The sequence below is a fragment of the Centropristis striata genome, chromosome 12 (genome assembly GCF_030273125.1).
Source record: "Centropristis striata isolate RG_2023a ecotype Rhode Island chromosome 12, C.striata_1.0, whole genome shotgun sequence".
NCBI classification, from domain to species: domain Eukaryota; kingdom Metazoa; phylum Chordata; class Actinopteri; order Perciformes; family Serranidae; genus Centropristis; species Centropristis striata.
Window position 1 is genome coordinate 28148879 of NC_081528.1, and position 23501 is coordinate 28172379.

A 23501-nucleotide genomic window follows, 5' to 3' on the forward strand; every position below is an offset into this window, starting at 1 on the left:
GACAAATCAATCCATAACAACTATTCTTTCTGAATATACATTGGGCCTTTGCCCAAGTGCTGTAACAAGACACTTGTACTTGAATTGAACATTTCCGTGGTATGCCTCTTTATTAATCTGACTGCTACTACTTTAAAACTACTTTGGATGGATTCATATGTAGCAGCTTTGTCAACAAAACATTCATCCTGTGAACTCCAGCATAGTTTAAGAAAAATTGGTTTCAAGATTAGTAATGTTTATGACAAATAGCTGCCCTACCTTTGTTATGTAACCTAACAAATAGTAACATGTTTTGGATACAATTTGTGCCTCTTTTTAGGTTGCAAGGGTGAAAATGAGTCAACATGTGTTGTGTTATGGTTTCAGGAGACAAAAAAAAGGATGTAGGCTCAACAGAATTTTATTTTTACCTTGTTAGTTGTCTTGTTTTGCTGAAATGATTCACAGATTTTTAGGCATTTCATAACTTGGTGTGCATATAGCTATCATAACTGTGGGTGAAATCTCCCCTGGGAAGCTAGGTAACAGTCAAAGCAGTTTTTATATACTTAATGTGGGAAGGTAACATGTCCAGAAAATAAATTTATTTAACAATTGTGGACTAGTGACCTCAGGATTAAGGCTATAAAATGCTATCTATTGCCCTGTTGACCTGCCTAATGAATACTTTTACTTTTCATTTTGTGAATGTTACTTAATGTACCTACTTAAATACGCTCGTTGATGTGTTTGTTTTTTTTATTGTGGCAATACTTTTGATCAATGTTTACCACTTTGAGCCAATATCTTGATTTACAATCTCTGTGCAGGTGAATATCACATGAGCACTTCACATGCGCGTGCACGGGGACGCGCACATCTAGCCCACACACGCAAACATGATGGCCTGATCAAAACGATCCACCAGGGCAGACTGGGTAAACTAGGGTCAATGCCCTCACGTCTCCAAGACGAGCGGGCAGGTGGGTCCCAGGTAAACCGTGACGTCATGATGGTACTTTTGAACTCCTCTGCAGTAAATCTATAAAGGTGTGGGTAGTCTTGCTGCACAGGTAGCCGAACCTTGGACTGGAGGGAAAACAGAGCGCGAGACTCTGCTGGGAATAAACAAGGAGGCCTATCATGCGCCAGGTAGTCTGATTCACCGAGATCTGAGAGTCACCCTACCTGTCTGACGAGGACTCCGGGATGTACCCCAACTCACAGTCGGCCAGACACCCGGCTCAGACTCTGTCACTGAACAGCCAGTACGTTCAGCCCACGTATGACTTCACCGGTTATCATCACGTCCCGGGAATCGGTGACCCGTCGACAAGTGCCTGGAGCTCCGTCTACGCTCCCCGCGAGGAGTATCCGTACAGCTTCCCGGGGTCAAGCCCCAGCGCCGGGCAGGTCAGCTTCTCCTCCCCGGAGCTGAGCGGCACGCCCACCGCCGCAGGAGGGGGATCGTTCACCCCGTACAACTTCATCTCCGGACAGGACAACTTCAGCTCCAGGAGGAGACCACATGAACCCATCAGACCGTCCGTTCCAGGTGGGCCTTATACTGGATACAGTGGCACCATGTAGGGCATTATTGGCTGTGTGGAGAGAGATTAAACACTGTATTAGACTATGATAAATAATCCATGTTAAGATTAATTTATTATTTATTTATTTTTAAATATTCAGAAGTTGTTTAATTAAACATTATGGTCTATCTCTGGGCAAATCTTAAATTCTGATCAGTCTAACAAGAAAAGTGGCATCTTGATAACACTTACCCTATGATTAAAGAGGCTTAAAATAACCTAAGTGTTATTAGTCCTCGGCTCAGTCACAAGATGATGACAAGCTAACCCCCAGGATTTGAGTGAGTGTACAAATGACATTTTCATTGACAGGAACTATTTCAACATGTACACAGAGTGTAGTCAGACTGACTGCACACACACATTCATCAAGCTTCTCGCCTCTCCCTTCCGCCAGCCTGGTTTTGAGATGTCATGCAAAGCTAACAGTGGCGGCCGAGAAGTCTGCAGAAATGTCGTTCCGCACCCTCTGTCCACTGGGTGGGTGCAAATGGGTGACAACCTGGCTAGATAACACCAGCTCTAGAGGAAGTCTGCAGAAGTTAAACTGAATCTCCTCTTACGGCGAAACCTCGGGCCTCATGTTTGTGTGTCTGTGTGTATGTGTTGGTCTGCCTCGATCGATCGCTGTCACATGGGCGAGATTTCAGATCAATAACTCTGACACACCCTTTCCTAGGAGTGTGTACGTGTGTGTGAACATGCATGTCAATGAATAGCTGCCTGTGTAAACACCTATGTAAACACTACTCACAGTGATAAGGAGGACCACTGATGCAATGCAGTCGGGAGGCTTTACATTAGGAAGGGTTCGCGTGATTAATGGAGTTGATGAGGCTTTAAGTGGCGCCTGAACTTGAACGTGGCACCAGACATCTTCAAATTAGTCATGTGTTTGGCATCAGCTCGCAGAGCACGTGACTCACTGAAATCAGTACCACACACCTGTTTACTGACATTCACAAGTTTCACAAATATCTAAATTTGTAATTGTTATTTGACTAAATCAAGGTTATTTTTGTGTGATGCAGGAACGAAGACTCGCACTAAGGACAAGTACAGGGTGGTGTACACTGACCATCAGCGCCTGGAGCTGGAGAAGGAGTTTCAGTTCAACCGCTACATCACCATGAGGAGGAAGACCGAGCTGTCGATGACACTGAGCCTCTCAGAGAGACAGGTGAGACTGGAGGAAGTTAAAGGTAGAGGGGAAGGGGAGATGGAGAAATGAGAGGATTATGATGCAGGGGAACAGGTGAAACGAAGGGACATGATTAAAAAAAACTGGAGAAAATGCAAAATAACAAATCAGCCATAAACTTTTTTTCTCATTAAGAAGACAGACGGCAGACAGACATAGTGGTCTAACTGCATACACCATCTGTTAAGAACTACCATGAGTCGAGCTGAAAGATTCAGTACGAGCGAGTAAGTGGTTAAGATTTCATGCAACTCTTGCTGAACAGTCGCCACAATTTGACATTATATAATATTTGTCAATACCAGAAGTAACGGGTAGCACCCAAAACTCATAGAGTACAAGATTGAGGAAGAACATGTCTTATCTCAATCTGCTTTTCATTATGCTAGTTCTTCTTTCACAGAGTCTCACTTTAAAGGGACAATATGTATTTTTTTTACATTAAAATGTCTAACAACTACTTAATCTATGTTATATATATATTTTTGAGTTGTGTTATTATATCCTCTGATGTGTTTCCAAGTTCCAAAACTAAAAACATACATAATTTTAATAAAGTTATTGCGACTGTTTCATTTGGTTGCCTGTCATCGGCATCATATCTCCTTTGTGCACGAGTCAGCGAGTTGGTTCTCTGTCAGAAGTTATCATGAATGGACTTTATAAACAGTCACATTTTGGGGTTTTGAGTTTGTGGTCACTTTAACTACATATTTTAAACGGACTATTTGCCAAATAGTGCAAGAGGGTTAAGCAACTGCAGGTGCTGCAGACCACAGCTGGACCAAATTAAAACATTTTATTTTTTAATTGTTTTGATTGAGATTGTTTTGATTGAGGCAAAAAATTAATACATACCGACCATTAAAGATTGAGCCTAGAAAACAATAAATAGGTCAAAATTAATTCATAGACAACCACTGGTCTATTTTGGTTGACCCGTCAGGTTTCCGTTTTGTTTTCATGCAGTGGAGGTGTGGCAGTAGTGTGAGTTAGGCTTAGGTGATATTTTCCTTATGTGATCTACACTGTTGATATTTTAGTGACATTAGAAAATAAAAACATGCAAAAAGAGTACCTTTGGTCCATGCACTTGCTGTATTTTTCTCACTGTCTTGGATACAGTTGATCCCACCACAGCACACATTAGCAGAAAGTTCTTCAACAATCCCATTTGGAGAAACCAGAAGAAAAAGCAGTAACATCCATAAACCATAATGTCATGTGGCCAAACGCAACATCTTGCATAAGTAGTGTTAATGGTGAAACTCTCCCTCTCACGCTCATGATGCTATTATTATTATTAATGTTTTTTTTCTGCTTGTCAGTCTTAGAGTTGAGTGCAACAAAGTAATTCTGGGAATGAAGGAAATTACTAAACTTAAGCAGAAGTAGGTTAGGCGGGGCATTAGAACATCTAAACATAAAAACAGTAAAGTCATTGGTAGTATTTATCTATTGAAGTCAAAGGTAAAAGGAAAATAAGAGAACAGATAATGCATCACTACCTGCTATTTCTGTCCAAATTTTATCAATATCCGATAACAGCCCGTGCCTATTAAATGTGTTTTTTGATGTTGATATCTCAGGTCAAGATCTGGTTTCAAAATAGACGTGCCAAAGAGAGGAAGATAACCCGTAAGAAGCAGCAGCTTTCTCAACAGGCCTCCACCACTACACCCACACCGCCTACACTGGGTGGACCCGCCGACCCCCACATCCCCACCAGCCCCAGCAGCAACATCATGTCGGATACAATATCAGAGGAATACTAGGGGGATTTCACATGGAAGACTGATACAGCGTGAAATATGTACATAACGTTATTTTGTTTTTATAAGTGTACCACAGAATGAATGAAGGTAATTCACATCAACATGATGTCTTTAATGCTGCACCTTCTGCCTTTTACAATGACAAGCACTACATGTCTGTTGCACTGATCATCGCTAGAGCAGCAGTTTGCCAATTATAGGACTTCACTGTGTTAATATGGAACATTTTCATAAAGAGACTGATTATGAGGGGAAAAAAACTTTTCAGTATCTTCTTTCTTTATTACAAACAGGGTGTTGTGTGAATTTGTCTGAATCTTGCTCAATAAAAGCGACTGCATAGATGTTTGGAGTATCTGCCTTATGAATATGAAAATAAGTCCCACTCTAACCTCAAATGCATGAGGAAACTTCTCAAAAAACACACTTGAGCATAAAAATGTACAAATGCAAATTCTGCCGAAATATTAAAAAGGGAAGTGAATTAAGTTTATCATTCTTCATTTGAATTTACAGGAAATCAGGAAATAGAGTTCAACAACACTTTAATATTGAACTTTCTGTTTAAATATTAATGCAGGGTTTATTATGGGAATGGATCTTTAAAAAGTAGAAACTAATGGGTTTCTGGATGTGGTGCAACGCATGTGGTGAATGCATGGAAAGCTTAAAAAAGAATGCAAAAGCAGTTTGATTTCAATATTAAAACACAAATGTCATTTGCCATTTTCTGTTTATTAACAGGTGTTAAAAATTGGTTAAAACATTTTGACTCAAACTCTTATTTTTAGCTGGAACACATTAGATCATTTTGATAAGACCAAGGAACTGAGCGCAAACATGTTTAAAAATTACTTGTGGAATAATATGTTCAGACTGCAGCGTTTAGCCACATCCTTACCACGACTCACAGTCCACCGACACTGTACTGCTAAACACTGACACCAAGCCTTGACACGGTATTTCAAATGAAAGAAGTCACTGCTGATTCTTTGGGACTTACAGTAAGTATTTGTGAAATGTTTGAAAATGTACAACAATGTACTCATGAGAAATGTTAACACCCTGTAGGATTGTTCCTGTTTGTGTGTCACTTTGCAGAAGAGGAAGGAAAAGCAGCAAAAGGAGCTGTAAATTTAGTCTCATTTCTAAATAACCCACCGCACCACAAACTTTTTGCAACTCACGTATTTATCAATCCATGTGCTCAGTGAAAAGGATTACTTCATCTTCTCTTTCAACAGACCATCAAACGTGTTTATTTGATGTTTACACAGTACTTCACGTTGCCACGCATTATATAAAAAGCCCACTCAGTGCATATAGGTTTATTGATCTGATTTATATTTCTGCACATTAGCACTGAGCGCAGTCACCAGCTGTGGCTCTATCTGCTCTCAGTGCACCACAATAGTCTCTATCGTGCAGCCAATGAGGAAGTTTACCAGTGGTATAAAGCCCACAAAATGACTTTAGCAATACATTAATAATAATGAATAAAATAATGAAATGAGATCAGGATCTGAGATGACCTCTGTTTAAACCATCATTTTATATATATCGAATCACTCAATAATATATGCCACAATACAAGATCAAAGAAATACTTCATACATTTACAACATTTCTACTGTACAAATACTGAAAAACACTTCAATTTCAATCACACTATTTACTTTCTTTACAAATATTTTGACAAATTCTTTAAATATTAATATTAAAGCATAAGTAACATATTGTAGGTGATATTTACACTGGGAACATTTCAATGGCTGGTTTTGTCCCCTTAACTTTTTAATAGCATAAGTTAAAAAGAAAGTTTAAAAAAGAGCTTGAACCAAGAAACCTCAATTAATGAACACTTTTCAGAGCTTTATTTTCACAATGATAAAATGTGAGTTTAGCCTACAGATTCTAAAATGACCCAAAGACATGCTACGGCAGTCAGTAGCTGTGGATGTGATGCATGTGGATGACTCGTAATTGTTTGATTGGTGTTGTTATGTGGGTTTTTCCATCTTAATTCTGAACTCATACTGATCCTCCCATTATATTGCCTTAAATTGCCACTTTTCAACACAAAGTGACACCTTTGAGAAGTCATCTGAAGATTATCTTTAAGTGAAAAATGACCCGGATTGAGGAACTGGCAGCAGCCACCAGTCTTTGTTTTATAGTTAAATAAACTTGACATGGCAGAGCTCATCACATGGATGTCTCATGACTGTCACCTGTTGCTTTGTGCAACAGTCTGATTTTGTTGATTCCCTGTGTGATACACTTACATACACAAACACCTACAACAATACTGCACAATTTGGTACCCATGCAACTATTGTGTTGAATAAAGTATCACAGATTGAGTGATTAGATAGCAGAGAGAATACAGGACTGCTGGAGCAGCTTTATTGCATTTCTCAAGTGCTGTCAATTATTTGCCCAGTAGATTATGTCAGTCAGAAGTTCAACTGTGGGTTCAATTAAAAAAAAATGGATCTCAGGTGTTTTTTTAAGGACACTACAACTATCATAAACCATAAACACCAATTTTATGACTGTGAATCAGCTGAATGGTAGTCCATGGTTGTCAACCTTTAACCTCAAGCTATAAAACCAAACCAATCCTGGAAGCTACCCTCTGGCTTTGATTCAGTCCACAGCAAATAAACAACAAAAAACACCTTTAACTACCTAAAAAAGAAAAGATCAGCAACATTAACAAAGGAGAAATTAATTGATAATGGATGCTCTTGTTATACATTTTGCTTAAAAAGAGGTTAACTAAAGTAAAAACACAAATAAAAAAAATAGCCAAAGTTACAGTAAACTAAAATGCATCACACTAATTTAGCATAACACAACAAAACAGTTTATTTTACAGAAATAGGTGCTTAAGTGTGCCAAAAGGTGATAGAGAGAAAATGAGGATCAAAGGTTTGGCCGTACACTTCCTTCACACAGTCCACGCCCATAAAACAGCATCTGATTATTGCTCTGACAGTATGAAAAGTTATTTCTCCAAGATGTTCACTGTGAGCTGCTCTGTACATTCTCCTGTGTCTCAGAGTCATGAAGTAAACTGAGCAACACAAGGTGTTAAACAAGCAGTAACGTGATGCAAAAAGCATCGTTCCACTAGCTTATGTCTTCCTGTATTATTTGTTTCTGCCCTCACTGTTATGTCTTCAAGCATACCCTCCTATCGGTACGAGGAGTCAAGTTGCACAATGTTTCACTTATAAAAGTCTGTCAGAAGACGCAGAGAAAACCAAGAGCCTGGGAGATATTTAGATTAGTTCATAGAGTATCTTTTTAGGAAATAAAAAGTCGCTGAATGTTGCCTGTGGTCTCAGAATACACTGTGTACTTCAAAGTAAGATTTGTTTTCTCTCGCATTATTATCTTTCTAAGTCTAGATTGACTAATTTAAATATATTAAAATGTAGTATCGGGCTGCTTTAAAACACTCCCACATGCAGAAAGATCTCTTTCGATTTCTATTTGTCACATTGTCTAATAATTAAAACCTTTGAATCTGAATATTCCTGTCAGTGAAGGTGCTTGGTTTTTATTAATCATCCCTCTTTCTTCTGATCATGGCACAAACATGGCTATGAATAATATACTGATCTACTTGATCCAGTCCTCAAATGCACATTGGTACATTTACTCACGTACTGCACTTAAGTACAGTTTTGAGGTTCCTATACTTTACTTGACTACTTCCATTTTCTGTAACTTTATAATTCTACTTCATTACATTTTGAGGCGAATATTGTACTTTTTACTCTACACTACATTTAGCTGCCAGCTTTAGTTACTTTTCAGGTGGAGATTTAACATAAAAAACATGATAAATTTAAAGAGATTAGACATTTCTTTAAATTAAACCTGATAACAGTATATTAAGTAGTTAAAATGAGCCCTGTCTTGAGAAAATTAAAACGCTGCTTACATAAATGCATCAATAATAATAAAATCATTTATTAGAATATATACATAACAATCTGATTGGTCCATTCTGCATAACGAGTGCTGTTACTTTTGATACTTTAAGTACATTTTGATGCCGATACTTCTGTACTTTTACTTCAATAAGTTTTGAATGCAGGACTTTTACTTGTAGTTGAGTGATTTCACAATTTGGAATTAGTACTTTTACTTAAGTAAGTAATCTGAATACTTTTTCCACCACTGCTCAAATGCTAAATAATTAACAGTGTTTAATCTTTTCAAATTGTTAAGTGATAATACAGTTTATATTTGTACTTCTGTTGAAGTTCTGTAAAGCTAAACTGGAAACCACAAACATCAACTAAATATAGAAAACCTGATGGTGTGAAAAGATAGCCTGCAAGTTTTTTAGCTTCTTATCTACACTTGCCCCACTCAGCTCTCCACTTGTTGCAGAGGGGGGGAAAAGCCTCTTTTAAAAAGGTGTTTAAAAGGCTTCTTCTCAGATAGAATGTAGTTAGACTACATGCCCATATCTTCTTATTATTGCATTCAGGGGATATTTATCTTGCAACCGAAACAACTGTAATCATAAAAATCACCCATGTAACTGATAAACGACTTTTGTAAGAATGAAAGCACAAGTGTGTGAAAAAAGAGAAGTGTTTTTACATCACAGAAAAAATATGTGGTTACTGAGAACTTCCTGAGAGACAAGAAACCTCTCTACAAACTTTTCTTAAGGCAAGAGAGCCAAAGGATCGATGTAGAGATTAACTCCCACACATCGCACGACCCTTTGATAAACTTACACGACTGATGCAAGAGCATACTAGATTATTCATGTAAACTAATCCATCCACAGCTGCTTAATAAATACATTTAATCTAAGTAAGGCTGAACTTTATCACTTTGGCATGAAGGTAAAAGTTGCCATTTTAGAAGACATATTAATACAAACCCTCATAAACGGCTGATGACACCTTTTTTAGAGCAGTTAAGTCTTTTTCATGTCTGCTAATCATTGAGGGATAAAAACAGAAGACACTGGCAAGACACTGTAGCATTTGTGCAAGTTTAAACTGTTTTAACAATGAAATAAAAAGTTAATATGCTCATAAACAGGTAAAAACAAGGAAGTACAACATAATCTAAATACAAAAAAGGAGTGTAACAACAATTGTGAAGTACTTAAAAAATGGTCAACCCAAGTAAAATAATATTAATATTAATAATAATATTGATAATAATATAGTTTCCCTGCTGATCATCACATTAAATGCAGGTGGAAGACGTTCAGGCATCCTGACAAACTCGTCCTCCACCTGCCTTCAGTGGTGCAGTCTCTATAAGAACACTGTGAATCACCTGGCTTTACGGACCTTGGCGTACACACACTCATCTTCCGCTGGTTCGACGGCCTGCCGCGGTCGCTCTGAAAACTTCACCTGGCCGTACTCCACCTCCGCCTCTGCCCTTTGCTGCACCTGCCTCCCCGGCCGCTGCATGATCCTGACGTCCGCATAGGTTAGTTCCTGGTCGTCTTCTTCTGCACAGTAAACAAAAGAAGTGGCACAATTCAGGTTTAAACAATTTGGTAACGCTTTATAATAAGGTCCTTAATAACCATTAATTAACAAGTAATAAGGTATTGTTCTCGCTTTAGATCCGGTAGTTGCAAAAAGCATAGTTAACTTATAGTTGACTTATAAGCAATGAGCAATAAAGTATATTTTAATATCAATAAGCAAACAAAATAAGATTAATAAAGGCATGGCAAAGACATAATAGGTGGGTCATGGATGTTTGTAATGCAATTATTAACACTTATATAAGCTTATAAACACACAACAATGTTAATAAGCATCTTGTAAGGACTTACAAGGGCCTTATTACTTGTTAATTAATGGTTATTACAAGGACCTTAATATAAAGCGTTACCAACAATTTAAATGAATATACTGTGTGTTTGCAGTGGTGTAATGTAGCTAAGTACATATATTCAAATCCTATTACTTTCACATTTCAGAGGGAAATATTTTATGTTTTAATTCACTACAGTTGTTAGCTACGACTTTATTAAGGCCTACTTTTCAGGTTATTTAACTTTTTTTGTAACTGATTTAACTACCCAACAGTTTATACAATAGCAGCTGAACAAATGACTCCATTAATTAATTACCTCATTGACAGAAATTAACTATAAACTGCTTTAAAGGAGGCCTTTATTTTTTATTTTGTAGATCCAAATTCACAAATGTGAAGATTTGTTGCTTTTTCTTTTAATTATCCTAGTTATTTTTTAATATATTTTTTGGGGGTGGGGTTAATTGGACAAAACAAACATTGTGAAGGTGTCACTAATAATTGATAATTAATAAGTAATTGCAACAAACATTTCTCACTATTTTCAAAAACATTTACAATCTGACTCAATTGATTAATGGAGGAAAAAATGAGTAGATTAATCCTCTGGGGTCAATGATCACTCTGGTGTGATCACATAACGTGGCTTTTTTCAAAGCGGCGTAATAAAAAAAACGAGGTCACGTGGAGCGCTGCTGTCAACTTCACTCCAAATTACAGACTTGAAACTTTCTCCAGATTTTTGTTTGACGTTTCGAGGTCATGTTAAACCACAAATATGATCGTTTTAATTGGATAGTACAAAAATAATTGTAAAAATGGTAAAAAGGGGTCTAATCATCTAACACGGTTCCTATAAATAAACATGTTTATATGGTAATTTTTGTGTATATTGTGTATTTGTGTAATATTTTAATTTTACCTTTATATGTTCATATTTGCAACCTATGTTTACATTTACAGGTCCGAAACAGTTCATTGAGCATGTTTGTGGTTTTTATTGTCATAAATACTATAATTTTATTTCAGATTTCATGATTTTTTAAATTTATTTTTTAGCTCAATATGTTAATAAAGTGGGTTAAAGTGAAAAAATAATTGTCAGATCATGTTGAAGTTAGGGTTAGTGTTGAGAAAACACCAAATACCAGCACGGGTATAGTAAATATTATGTGGTATATAAAGGGCAAATGGGCTCAGACCCCAGAGGGTTAATACAAAAATAATCATTAGTTGCAGTCCTTTACAAAATAGTTTAAATGACCTACAACAGTAAAGATGTAATAGCTATAAAATAGTAAAAGGGGACTTTTTGCTGCATTGTGTACCGTTACTTTATATCAAGAACATGACAAATGTACTAGAGTATTTATAGAGTGAAGTGTTTCTGTTTCTTATAAATGAAGATCTGACTTCATCGTCAGTGAGTGTTTGTAGTTTGTAACTGTGGATTGTTCAAAGAATAGTTTGACATTTTGTGAAATACATTCTTGCTGGGAGATAGACAAAAAGATCGGTATCCCCTTCACACAAGTCATTGTCAGTTACAAAGAAACTGCTGATATGCTAGCAGTAGGTGTCAAAGTGTGAAAGCAGGAGGAAATGTAGGCCTAAAGCCTGGCATTTGCCAATATTAGATTAAAAAGAAATCTGCCTCTTAAGTAAACATATTTGCAAGATATAACATCCTATAAGTAATTAAAATGATACACTTCATCAAAATAATGACTTGAAAATCTTGAAAAAATAAAAGCATTTGGTTTCTGTCTTAATATTGCAACATAATGACTAAAAACTTCCTAAACTAATGCTATATAATAAACATTTTAGATGCTGCCATTTTATGAAAGATTCTCATTAATTTAGAGGATTATTTCTTTCATCACAAGTTTTCAACCTTTTTTTTTTTTTTTTAACTTTCCCAGCTGAAATTGTCTTCCATTACAATAAGTGTATTTCCCCAATCATGAAACAACTTCCTAAATATATAAATAGCTACAAAAACTCAGTCAGGCACTCGTCGTTTTTTTGTACCTTGAGGTTTGCTGTTTTTTTTCCTCTTGTGAAGGCAGACGACAGCGACGCCGACCACTAACAGTATTACCAGTGCAGACAACACACCAGACATCGGCGCCAAGTAGTCTGTTTCGACCATGAAGTACACAAGAGACACACAGATCTTTAGGTTAGCAAAAACTGCAGGGGTTTCTCATGGAGACAAAGATAGGAGACTTTTATGTATCTACTGCAGCAGAGTTAGTTTTCACTTACGAATGTACCAGGGTTCATCATTTGGCTTGGAGGATGTGATATTAGTGACGGGGTTATTTGTGACTACGGCAGTCTCCTTACCCACAGTTCCTGTACTCATGGGAGTTGTTGTTGTTGTCTCAACACAGAGAGTATTATTGGCTGCAAACACCCACTGTGAATGCGTCTCATTGTCTGAGGTGCAGTTAATGAATATGAAGCCTGCGAGAAAGACACAGATCAGTGACTGATGAACAGTTAATCCTCAGAGTCATAAACATCAAACTGCTGTCCTGTTGTCCCTCACCACAGTTAGATATTGTCTGTTCTTCTGAGACTCTACTGACGTCGTTCCTGACTGAGCAGACCAGTTGTCCTGAGACGTGTTGTTTCAGAGTGATGCTCTTAGTCTCAGTATTTCCTGGGAGGAGCTCAGCGTCTGTCAGTGTGCGTCCATCCAGAGTCCAGCTGTACTGAGGACTGTCCCCTCCCTCAGAGGAGCAGGACACCCTCATCTCTCCCTGGGACAGACACTCAGAGTCCAGCTGGACAGAGGACACAGGAGCTGAAGGAGACACACTCAGATGACTTTTCATATCAACACAATCTTTTTCATTGTTACAGTTTCTAACACACAACAGGCCAGACACAGATACAGAGATATGTAGAATATGAGATACATGTAGTTTACCAGAAGAATATGAAACATATGTTAATTAATACATAATAAATTCCTTAGTTGGAAAAATAGTTATTTACCTTGAATGATCAACTGTTGAGTCCGTGGCACTGACTTTCCAGCTGAATTAAATATTTCAAGTTTATATTCACCTCCATCTTTCCTGCTCAGGTTGTTGATCCTAAATGTTCCATTACTGACAGTAAATGAGGACCTGATTGATATTTTATTAGTAATAATTAAATTCTTTCTTCCCTCAAGTATGGTTGATCCATCCTTGAACCATTGGTATATATGTATTTTTGAGGCGCTGTCCATCAGCTGGAGGACCAAAGTTCCTCCCAAAGCTCCATAACACTGAGCTCCATCCTGTCTGCCATCACAGGAGGTTTCCACACCTGAAAACAAAAACATCTGTAAATATCACATAGTATCATATATAATATAGTGTGTTTAGGGCAGCTGGGTCTCAGTCAGACCACATCCCAAATGTTTATATTGTGTGTTCCACAAGACTGTGACAGCAAAACAGGTTCAGCTTATGGATGTAATTTGCTGTTACACATTTAGACATTAAGTTAATTAAGTGAACCTCTTCCAATCATTACAAAGCCACGCTGTGTTTTTCAAACCTGCAGAAATTTTATTTTAAATTCTAGCGGAGAAACCAACTTTTCAAGATACCAAATCTGACTGTATTTGGTGAAAATACATTAGAGTAATTCTATAGGAACATAATTTAAGTATATTTATGATAAAACTGCAGTGCAACCTTCGAGAGAATAATTTAATAATTAATCAGGGTTCATTGGATTAATTAAACATCCAAACTGTCTGGGGCGAGCTCCTTTAATCCTTAAAGTATTATTTAATAGAGGAATCTAATTTTTGTTGTAGTTGTGCAATAAACGTAGACTTGTTCTCCGTATTTGCCATTACCCTTGACAAGTAGAAGTAGGTCATTTTTAAAAACCTTCTGAACCTTAGAAAAGCTTTAACATCATTTTTAAACTGCTGCAGTTGTAGGTTTATTATTACATCTTAATTATCTGCAAAAGTGTTGTTTTTTTCAGAACCAACAGGTCAGTCCAGCCTGCAGTATTTGAGTTTGATCACTGAGGATAATATCAATACTGAACTCATGAATACTCGAAATCAGCAGATACACAAAAAGTTCTCATATATGTTGTTAGTGTTGTAAGTGAAACAGCTCACCATGAGAGACTCCAAGTATCATCACTAACAGAGCGATCACAGCCTCCATGTCTCCTCAGTGTTCAGCTTCAGATGATCCACTCAGCAGCTTCCAGACAAACTGTTTTATTTCATTCAACAGTAGAAACATACAGATCGTACACTGAACAGCCTGAAATGTGTCAGCGATCAGCCTCGGAGGAGAATGTGTGCAAATGTTGAGCCGACCAGAGCGTGGTGGTAATAATCTTTTTTTAAGCAGAGAGGAGAAAAGGAAGTTGTATCAGTTTCACTTCCCCTTTTTAGTCTCCAACAAGACGACCTCTGTATGTGATGGTCTGTGTGGAAGACAGGGAATCATCCCTCCTTCACACTGAAAGAGGATATGAGACTGACAGCTGACATTTCCAATATATCCATGAAAGATTCACAACGTTACTCGTTAAAAACCTTTTCAAGCTCTTTATTTATGACCACATATGCACTTGATAAATCATATTTCTCATCTCTAAATGAATGATAAGTTAAGTGTAATCAAAATATTACAGGATGAGATGTCTTAAATAATGACTAGCAGGTCAATATTTTAACTAACTATTTATATACAGCAAACTATATTATGAAATTCTGATAAGACAGCAAAGTCTTCAGATATATATACAAAAAAATCATTATAAATTACAAAAGAAGTGTAGAAAATGACATGAAATAGATCTAGAATTTAGTGTATTGGAATTACATAATGAATAATTTTTAGTTCAAATTTAAACTACAAACAGACATATTTAAGATAGATAACCACGACTGAAGGTTAATTGGTAAAAAACAAAAGTTGACCCACTTTTTTTAAGTTAAGGAAATTTCAGCAAAATAGTGAACATGACATCCATTTTTTATCATGTGACTGCTGTCACTTCGAGTAGTAATGTCAATTTATATCACTTTATTATCTGTTTCCTTATCTTAATCGTGTAGTTTTTTCTCTTTAATAACCAAGAAGTTTTGTTGCCTAAATCTAACCAAACTGCCTCCATATTAAATCTTGAACCACGTGTTTAAAGTCGCAACCGTTTTGTTCTGATATGAGGACGTGTTGATCTCCTTCCACCGGTAGGGGTGATCATTTAAAAAGTGCAGTTTGGAGGACTTGTCAATATTTACATGATGAAACTTTTTTTATTGCTCATTAAATTCCTTCGTTTGTCATCTGTGGTATTCTTACAATCTTTGAAACACTTAAGCTAAAAGTCAAAGATATATATCAACAAAGCAACAACACAATGTCCCAGCTGCTAAATGTAAATCATGTCTTCTGTGATCTCTGTCATGTTCCTTATTTGCATTCGACTGAATGATTCCTGGTGTCATCCTCCCTCTCTGTGCTGTCTCTTTGGACTCTGTCGCCCTCCACTGGAGACTTTTCATAAAAGGCAAACTACTGAGAAAACATGAAAAGACTTCTAACAGTGAATTTGCAGCAACAAATAGGAATATTTTACACTCAGTATCTAGTGAGACTGTTTTATTGAAGCCTTTTAAAGCAGAAACAGCCATATGTAGCCTATATTTTATTGATTATTTATTATATTATTATTTTTTTTATCATAAAACTACATTTATGATAGGCCTAAATGACCTTTGATAGGTCACAGCTTCCACTGTGATGCAAAGAAAAATATCTTTCACACCGTTTTTTACAGGAGGGTATTCTTAGTGAGCTAAACTGGGAACACAATAGGCAGAAGTGAGTTTGAGAAGAATAAAAAGCAGAAGAGGATTTTCACAATAAACCCTTTTTTCACACTTGGTCAACCACCGTAGGTGGATGTTGGTTTCACAAAGTTATGGCTCACATGTAAAACATTGGAGGACATTTTAACTATCATGACAGTTTAAATGATGGTCCATCTTTTTAGAAACTAATTTGTTTCACCAACAGAGAAACCACACATCATCTTCTTCCCACAGTTTCCTTACTTACTCAGTTCTTTCATTTCTCTTCTTTTCCACCCCACTTGCTATTTATATTTAGCCTAATTATCTGCTTACTCTGTTCTTTCATTTCTCTAAGTATTGTTCTCTTTTTCTGTTGTTTTTTTTTTGTCTTAACTGCTTTGGAGTCAGAGATAGCCTATGTTGTGTTAGCCTCGTGGTCAAACAGATGTAACAAGCCAGACGACCTCAAAGCAACAACCAATTACCAGCTGCCAGACACTCTGGACTGCATCATGTCTCACCAAGCCGTTCAACTTTTCTGTTTGGCAGTAGTCAGGCAAGTCGAGGGGAAGGGGGCTACATTTGATGATCTGGTGTGATAGCAGGGATGTGGTTGCTCAACCAACCTGGAGCTCCTGGCAATCAAATGGTTCATCCATCATCCTCAGATCAAATCAAAAATCAAATCAACTTTATTTATAGAGCCCTTTAAGACAGCGTTAGCTGATACAAAGTGCTGTACATGGCAGGACAGACCAACAATAAAAACAATACAAACAAAGAACAAGCAAAAACAACTAAAACAAAGCGAGTCTCATGCTGGGTAAAACAAAAAACAGTAAATAAAAATGGGTTTTAAAATTAATCTCAATTTTAAAATTAATCTTAATTTTAAAAAACCACAAAGAACAAATAAAAACAAAAAATAAAACAGAGCAAAGGCTCATGTTGAATTGAAAGCCAGTGAATAAAAATGGGTTTTAAGCTCAGTGCAGTTTATAGGCCTATTTCACCACAAGGGGGCACAGCCGCTGCTCTGTCTGACCGACATGAGGCCCACGGCACACCGGGATACAGCCCTCATCGTGGCCGGAGGTTTCAACCGTGCAAACCTTAAGACAGTCCGGACCCACATGTCCCACCGGAGGAAAGGGGACTCCGGACCACTGCTACTCACCTGAAAAGATGGCTTCAAAGCCAAATCTCTCCCTCCGTTCGGTCAACCCGACCACTCCGCCATCTGCCGAAATGCAACCAAAGGGTGAAACAGGTGTGCAGCGAGGTGACGCGCTGGTCCGACCAATCAGAGGCCACTCTGCTGCAGAACGCTCTCTACGTCACAGACTGACCTAGAAGGCCTGACCTCAAACAATAGCTCCTTTGGGGCGCTCCCGGTGGCACACATGGGTTCGAGTCCGGCTCGGAGCCCATATCTTCCCCTGTCTCCGTCCCCCCTTCACTCTAAATATCTCTACTGTCAATTAAGCTACAAAAGCCCAAAAAGTATCTTTGGAAAAAAACAAAAAACAATAGCTCCTTTCAGACTGCGTTTCCACTTCTCAATTAAAGTGAAATATGAATGCAGAATAATGTGAACCAGCCGAGGGAAACCTCACACTGACTGATAGTGATGAGCAGTCTGACAGTTTGATTTCTCTCTCTGCATCATTAAAGGTCAGTCTGTAATCAACCTGTCAACAAAAGACTGACTCACCTACACTGACTGATGACAAGTGACACTGAATGAATGACTAAAAGAAAAGAAACTTAAATAAAATGCTTACTATTGAATTATTTTATTAAGTTTTGAGAGAGTTTACATTATTTATTTTTGGAAACACATTTCATATCAACAGAATCTTTTTCATGTTATACAGTTTCTAACACACAAGAGGCCAAACAGAGATCGCGATATATGTAGAGATACATGTCGTTTACTAGAAAAATATGACATATGTGTCAATTAATAAAAATAAATCCCCCAGTAGGGAAAATAGTTATTGATCTTGAATGGTCAACCGTAGAGTTGGCTGCTCTGACATCCTTCCCCTTGAATCAAAGGTTACAAGTTTATATTCACCTCCATCATTCCTGCTCAGGTTGTTGATCCTAAATGTTCCATTACTGACAGTAAATGAGGACCTGTTAGATATTACATTAGCAATAATCAAAGTCTTTCTCCCACTGAGTATGATTGATCCATTCTTTAACCATTGGTATCTATGTATTTCTGAGGCGCTGTCCATCAGCTGGAGGACCAAAGTTCCTCCCAAAGCTCCATAACACTGAGCTCCATCCTGTCTGCCATCACAGGAGGTTTCCACACCTGGAAACAAAAAAGTTAAATGAAATGTAAAAGTTTAAAAATCAATATATCACAATTTGTTCTTTTTTTTGTTTTGTTTTTTCAAATCTACAAAATTAATGACCATGTCCATACTATAAAATATGGAGAGAAAAAAACTTCTCCTATGCTGTGTTATTTATTTTATGATCTTTTTAAAATGTGTAGCAAAAAACGAAAAATATATCTAGGATATTTGAAGTTACAATACAATCATATGTCTTGATGTCTTGATGATTTCTTAAAGGCTAAGCACAATGTGAAGCTGAAATGAAATGTTGGTAATGAAACACATATTTTTTCAAACTTTAAGGCAACATTCAGGATAAATGTAAGTCAAAATTAAAATTCACTGGATTTATAAAACCAAAAGTTCTAATCCTAATATAGTTTCATTCATGAGGTTTTGAAAAACAGAAAATTGTCTGTGTGAACTTTAACTGTGTGCTTCTCTTAATGCAGACAGGAAAATCTTCTTGTAAAATGAAAACAAAAAAAGTTGAAACAACCCTGTAGCAAATAAAGGGATTTTTAGGTTTGTGAAATGTATTGTGTTTTGTTCCTGTTCCTGTTTTGTCTTTTAGAGAAGTTAAGATGAGCCAGTCATAACAAACTCATGTTACTGAGGACAAACGTTGCTCAAAACAAGTGAACTTCAGTTTTACAGTTTAGTGATGTTTCCCAAATTTTTAAAGAACACATTATATTTTATGAATTGTTTTTTTAAAATGTGTATCAAATAACAAACAAACATCTAAAATATTAAGATTTGATGTAACATTACAATCACATGATGATCTCAAACTTTAAGGCAACTTTCAGGGAAAAAAAAGTTTATCCCTAATATATTAAGATTCACTGGATTCATAATAGAAAAAATGTATGTTTACTTAGGTGTAATGCGTTTCATTAAAATGGCTGAAAATTGTGTGAACTGTAACTGTGTGCTTCTTTTGATGCAGACAGGAAATGTTCTCGTGTCATAAAGAGATAAATAGATGTGTGACAGGAAAACATTTCACTTAATGACTCATGCACAAAACTCACTGCTCTTACAGAACCTTAACTTATTGAACACATTGTGACTGACATTATTATTGTAATTCTACATCTTATGTACAGTTATGAAGTGAGAATAAAAACAATCTAACATCAGGAATCTTGAACTAACTTTTGTATGTTAATAAGAAATTACACCAGAGGAAACTTTCAGATTGTTTCAACATCAAATGGCAAACATTTGTAGATCAAGCTGATAAAATCTATTTTATTATGTTCAATTTATTAATGTGCAGTGATTCTTGTACGAGTTTGGTCCTGCACATCAGTGAAGATGAGAACAAACTGTTTGATTAAACTTTAAAGAGCTCACCATGAGAGACTCCGAGTATCATCACCATCAGTCCGATCACAGCCTCCATGTCTCCTCAGTGTTCAGCTTCAGCTGATCCAGTCAGCAGCTCCCAGACTTTTCTACTTTACTCAAGAGCAAACCTGCACCTCAAACACTGACCGGCCTGAAATGTGTCAGCGATCAGCCTAAGAGGAGAATCTGTGCAAATGTTGAGCTGATCAAAGTGTTACTGTCTTTATATTTTTACATTAGAGAGGAGAAAAGGAAGCGTTATCAGTGTCACTTCCTTTAAGCCTCCCAAAAGACGACCGCTTTTTATTTTATCACATTTCTTCTCTCTAAATGAAGAATAAGTTACATTTAATCAAGCATCATCTCAAACTGCCCCGTAGAACACAGCCGGTCTTTATTATAAGAGCATGTTGAGCACATAATAACAATTTACACACATTCTGTCAGGACAGAAAAGTCTTCAGATACAATATATATATAAATGTATATTCTAAACTAAAGTAAAATGTGTGTAAAGAAGAACTAACCAGTGTAGGGAACATGCCTATGAGCTTTCATCATGTGATTTTGAATATTGGAAACATCAATAATAAGGGGTTTTTTTAAATATTTTTATCGATGATTATTTCTAGCTTCATGTTGTCAAAAAAGTTTTACAGAATACAGAATAATCCATAAACAACAGTAAGGCCTCTGTGAACCAGTAGAGGGAAACCTCACACTGACTGATAGTGATGAGCAGTCTGACAGTTTGATTTCTCTCTCTGCATCATTAAAGGTCAGTCTGTAATCAACCTGTCAACAAAAGACTGACTCACCTACACTGACTGATGACAAGTGACACTGAATGAATGACTAAAAAAAAGAAACTGAAATAAAACTCTTACTATTGAATTATTTTATTAAGTTTTGAGAGAGTTTACATTATTGATTTTTTAATACATGGAAGCAAAACAAACATATTTGAAATTATTACTTTAAAAAAACAATTATTTACATAATTCACTATTAAAAGATAAACACTTTAACCATATGTATGAATAAGCCTGTACTTTTTGTGACGTAAAATTACTTTGGACTGTAATACACAATATTAAAACATGCTTTAAATGCAAAATTACAGTTTTTAAAATATAAATCACTAATAAGTCAAGTACCTATACAGAAGTGAAAACTACTTATCTCCAAAACATCAACTTTTCTCTTCTAATGTAAAAAAAAAAAAAAAAAAAAAAATATCCAACACACTTGTTTAACAACAACAACAAAAAACACTTTTCTCTTCTAATTAAAATATCTGTTTCTAGCGTTGTGGTGATTCATTTTTAGACAATGCAGTGAGTTTTAAGAGATCTGATTGACATGAAAAAGTGGAAGAATGTTTTCAACCGTTAAAAGAACGATGAACTCCTAAATTAAAAATGAAACCACATTTGGAGATAAATTGTTTTCACTATTCACCAACACTCTTAAAAATGTACAGTACATTCATTTCTAAATAGCATCAAAATAAGTTGCACTATGAATATTATCACATTCACATTCACAATATCACATGTTGCTTTATGATAAACTGCTGTGGAGCTGTGGGCCTCCGGTGCTTTATCAGCTTCCTAAGGCAGCGCTGCCCTGAACACTTCACAACAAGAGTCATTTCTCTAGAATTAATTCAGTGTAAAGGACCCGCCCCACTTTCACCAAGTCAAAAACTAGTGAAGTGACCATGTGAAAAGAGTCAGACTTCATTAAGACGTTGTGTTCACAACGTTAAAGTTCTCATATGAGGAACTTCCCTCTTCAACCATCACAACAGAGTTCTCTTGATCCAACATCCTTCGACGGACGGCAGAGGCTTCGGCCATCTTGTTTTTCTTTTTCTTCCAAGCGTAATAGACGGTGATCCCGATTAATATAAGAATCACCACAGCTGATCGCACACCACATATGAGCAGGGAGTGATCTGTGTGGATGAAGAGACACAAAAATCACATGTCAGGACTCAGGTTAGAGCTGTGACAGGAGTTAGTTTTCTCTCCCCTCAGTACCAGGAGTCATCTCTGCTGCAGGGAGCAACAGGTGGATGTGTGTGTGCTGTGAGTTGAGAGTTTTATGGACACTTACCAGTTTCTGTCGTTGTGGTAGGAGTTGTTGTCTCAATACTCTGTTTTCCATCCTGTCTGCCATCACAGGTGGATCCCACACCTGGAAACAAAAAAGTTAAATGTAAAAGTTTAAAAAATCATTATATCACAATTTGTTGGTGTTTTCAATTCTAGAAAATGTATGGCCATGTCCATACTTTAAGAATATGAAAAAGACTGTTATTTATTTTATGATGTTTTTATAATTGTGTATCAAATAACAAACAGGCCATCTAAATTATTTGAAGTAACAATGCAATCATATGATTGTATCTTGATGCTTCATTAAAGGGTAAGCAATCTGAAATGAAATGTTGGTAATAAAATACATATTTTTTCAAACCTTAAGGCAACTTTCAGGAAAAACGTTAGCGAGAATTAAATTTCACTGGATTTATAAAACAAAAAGTTGAGTGAATTTTAATTAGCAAAACAAGAAAGAATGATCCTAATATAATTTAATTCATTAGGTTTTTGAAAAACAGAAAATATTCTGTGTGAACTGTAACTGTGTGCTTCTCTTAATACAGACAGGAAAGTGTTCTCTTGCCATAAAGACATAAATAGACGTGTGAATGCAAAACATTTCACTCATGCACAAACTTCCCTGCTCTTACAGAACCTGAACTTATTGAACACATTCTGACTGACATTATTATTCAGCATTAGCTTCAAACTTGAATCATACTTTTTATGTACAGTAATGGAGTGAGAATAGAAATTAACTTACTGTTGCATGTAAATGTGTGTGTATGTTGTGAGTTGAGAGTTTTATGGACACTTACCAGAAGTTCCTGTAATCATGGGAGTTGTTGTTGTCTCAACACAGAGAGTATTATTGGCTGCAAACACCCACTGTGAATGCATCTCATTGTCTGAGGTGCAGTTGATGAATATGAAGCCTGTGAAAAAGACACAGATCAGAGACTGATGAACAGTTAATCCTCAGAGTCATAAACATCAAACTGCTGTCCTGTTGTCCCTCACCACAGTTAGATATCTTCTCTTCTTCTGAGACTCTACTGACGTCGTTCCTGACTGAGCAGACCAGTTGTCCTGAGACGTGTTGTTTCAGAGTGATGCTCTTAGTCTCAGTATTTCCTGGGAGGAGCTCAGCGTCTGTCAGTGTGCGTCCATCCAGAGTCCAGCTGTACTGAGGACTGTCCCCTCCCTCAGAGGAGCAGGACACCCTCATCTCTCCCTGGGACAGACACTCAGAGTCCAGCTGTACTGAGGACTGTCCCCTCCCTCAGAGGAGCAGGACACCCTCATCTCTCCCTGGGACAGACACTCAGAGTCCAGCCGGACAGAGGACACAGGAGCTGAAGGAGACACACTCAGATGACTTTTCATATCAACACAATCTTTTTCATTGTATACAGTTTCTAACACACAACAGGCCAGACACAGATACAGAGATATGTAGAATATGAGATACATG

The 23501-nt window shown here is 36.8% G+C and overlaps 3 protein-coding genes across 4 annotated transcripts; 1 reads left to right on the plus strand and 2 right to left on the minus strand.

Annotated features, from left to right (window-relative positions):
- Positions 1 to 1162: 1162 nt before the first annotated feature.
- Positions 1163 to 5020, plus strand: cdx1a (caudal type homeobox 1a). The gene is made up of 3 exons (XM_059346896.1): positions 1163 to 1537; positions 2606 to 2754; positions 4365 to 5020. The coding sequence occupies exons 1-3, from the start codon at positions 1192 to 1194 to the stop codon at positions 4548 to 4550; spliced, it is 681 nt and encodes a 226-aa protein (XP_059202879.1). The 5' UTR covers positions 1163 to 1191; the 3' UTR covers positions 4551 to 5020.
- A 2253-nt stretch (positions 5021 to 7273) lies between these two features.
- On the minus strand, positions 7274 to 13398 carry LOC131982284 (uncharacterized). The gene is made up of 5 exons (XM_059346895.1): positions 13380 to 13398; positions 12928 to 13185; positions 12642 to 12842; positions 12405 to 12512; positions 7274 to 10053 (listed from the first exon to the last, which is right to left on the minus strand). The coding sequence occupies exons 2-5, from the start codon at positions 13133 to 13135 to the stop codon at positions 9869 to 9871; spliced, it is 702 nt and encodes a 233-aa protein (XP_059202878.1). The 5' UTR covers positions 13136 to 13185; positions 13380 to 13398; the 3' UTR covers positions 7274 to 9868.
- A 4598-nt stretch (positions 13399 to 17996) lies between these two features.
- Positions 17997 to 23295, minus strand: LOC131981949 (uncharacterized). 2 transcript variants are annotated; one of them, XM_059346490.1, is made up of 4 exons: positions 23048 to 23295; positions 22846 to 22962; positions 22041 to 22121; positions 21260 to 21879 (listed from the first exon to the last, which is right to left on the minus strand). In XM_059346490.1, exons 1-4 carry the CDS (start codon positions 23253 to 23255, stop codon positions 21665 to 21667), a joined length of 621 nt encoding a protein of 206 aa, XP_059202473.1. In that variant the 5' UTR covers positions 23256 to 23295; the 3' UTR covers positions 21260 to 21664. The 2 variants fall into 2 exon arrangements, with proteins under 2 accessions (XP_059202472.1, XP_059202473.1); XM_059346489.1 differs by lacking the exons at positions 21260 to 21879; positions 22041 to 22121 and adding an exon at positions 17997 to 18535.
- Between the last annotated feature and the right edge of the window lie 206 nt (positions 23296 to 23501).

Coding starts and splice junctions, on each gene's coding strand:
- cdx1a (XM_059346896.1), top strand. CDS start 1,192: ATGTACCCCAACTCACAGTCGGCCAGACACCCGGCTCAGACTCTGTCA. Junction 1,538..2,605: donor CATCAGACCGTCCGTTCCAG/GTGGGCCTTATA, acceptor TGTGTGATGCAG/GAACGAAGACTCGCACTAAG. Junction 2,755..4,364: donor TGAGCCTCTCAGAGAGACAG/GTGAGACTGGAG, acceptor TTGATATCTCAG/GTCAAGATCTGGTTTCAAAA.
- LOC131982284 (XM_059346895.1), bottom strand. CDS start 13,135: ATGAGGGTGTCCTGCTCCTCTGAGGGAGGGGACAGTCCTCAGTACAGC. Junction 12,513..12,641: donor TGATGAACCCTGGTACATTC/GTAAGTGAAAAC, acceptor TGGTCGAAACAG/ACTACTTGGCGCCGATGTCT. Junction 10,054..12,404: donor AAAAAACAGCAAACCTCAAG/GTACAAAAAAAC, acceptor TTTACTGTGCAG/AAGAAGACGACCAGGAACTA.
- LOC131981949 (XM_059346489.1), bottom strand. CDS start 23,255: ATGAGGGTGTCCTGCTCCTCTGAGGGAGGGGACAGTCCTCAGTACAGC. Junction 22,963..23,047: donor AGAGAAGATATCTAACTGTG/GTGAGGGACAAC, acceptor TCTTTTTCACAG/GCTTCATATTCATCAACTGC. Junction 18,536..22,845: donor CATGATTACAGGAACTTCTG/GTAAGTGTCCAT, acceptor TTTTGTTTCCAG/GTGTGGAAACCTCCTGTGAT.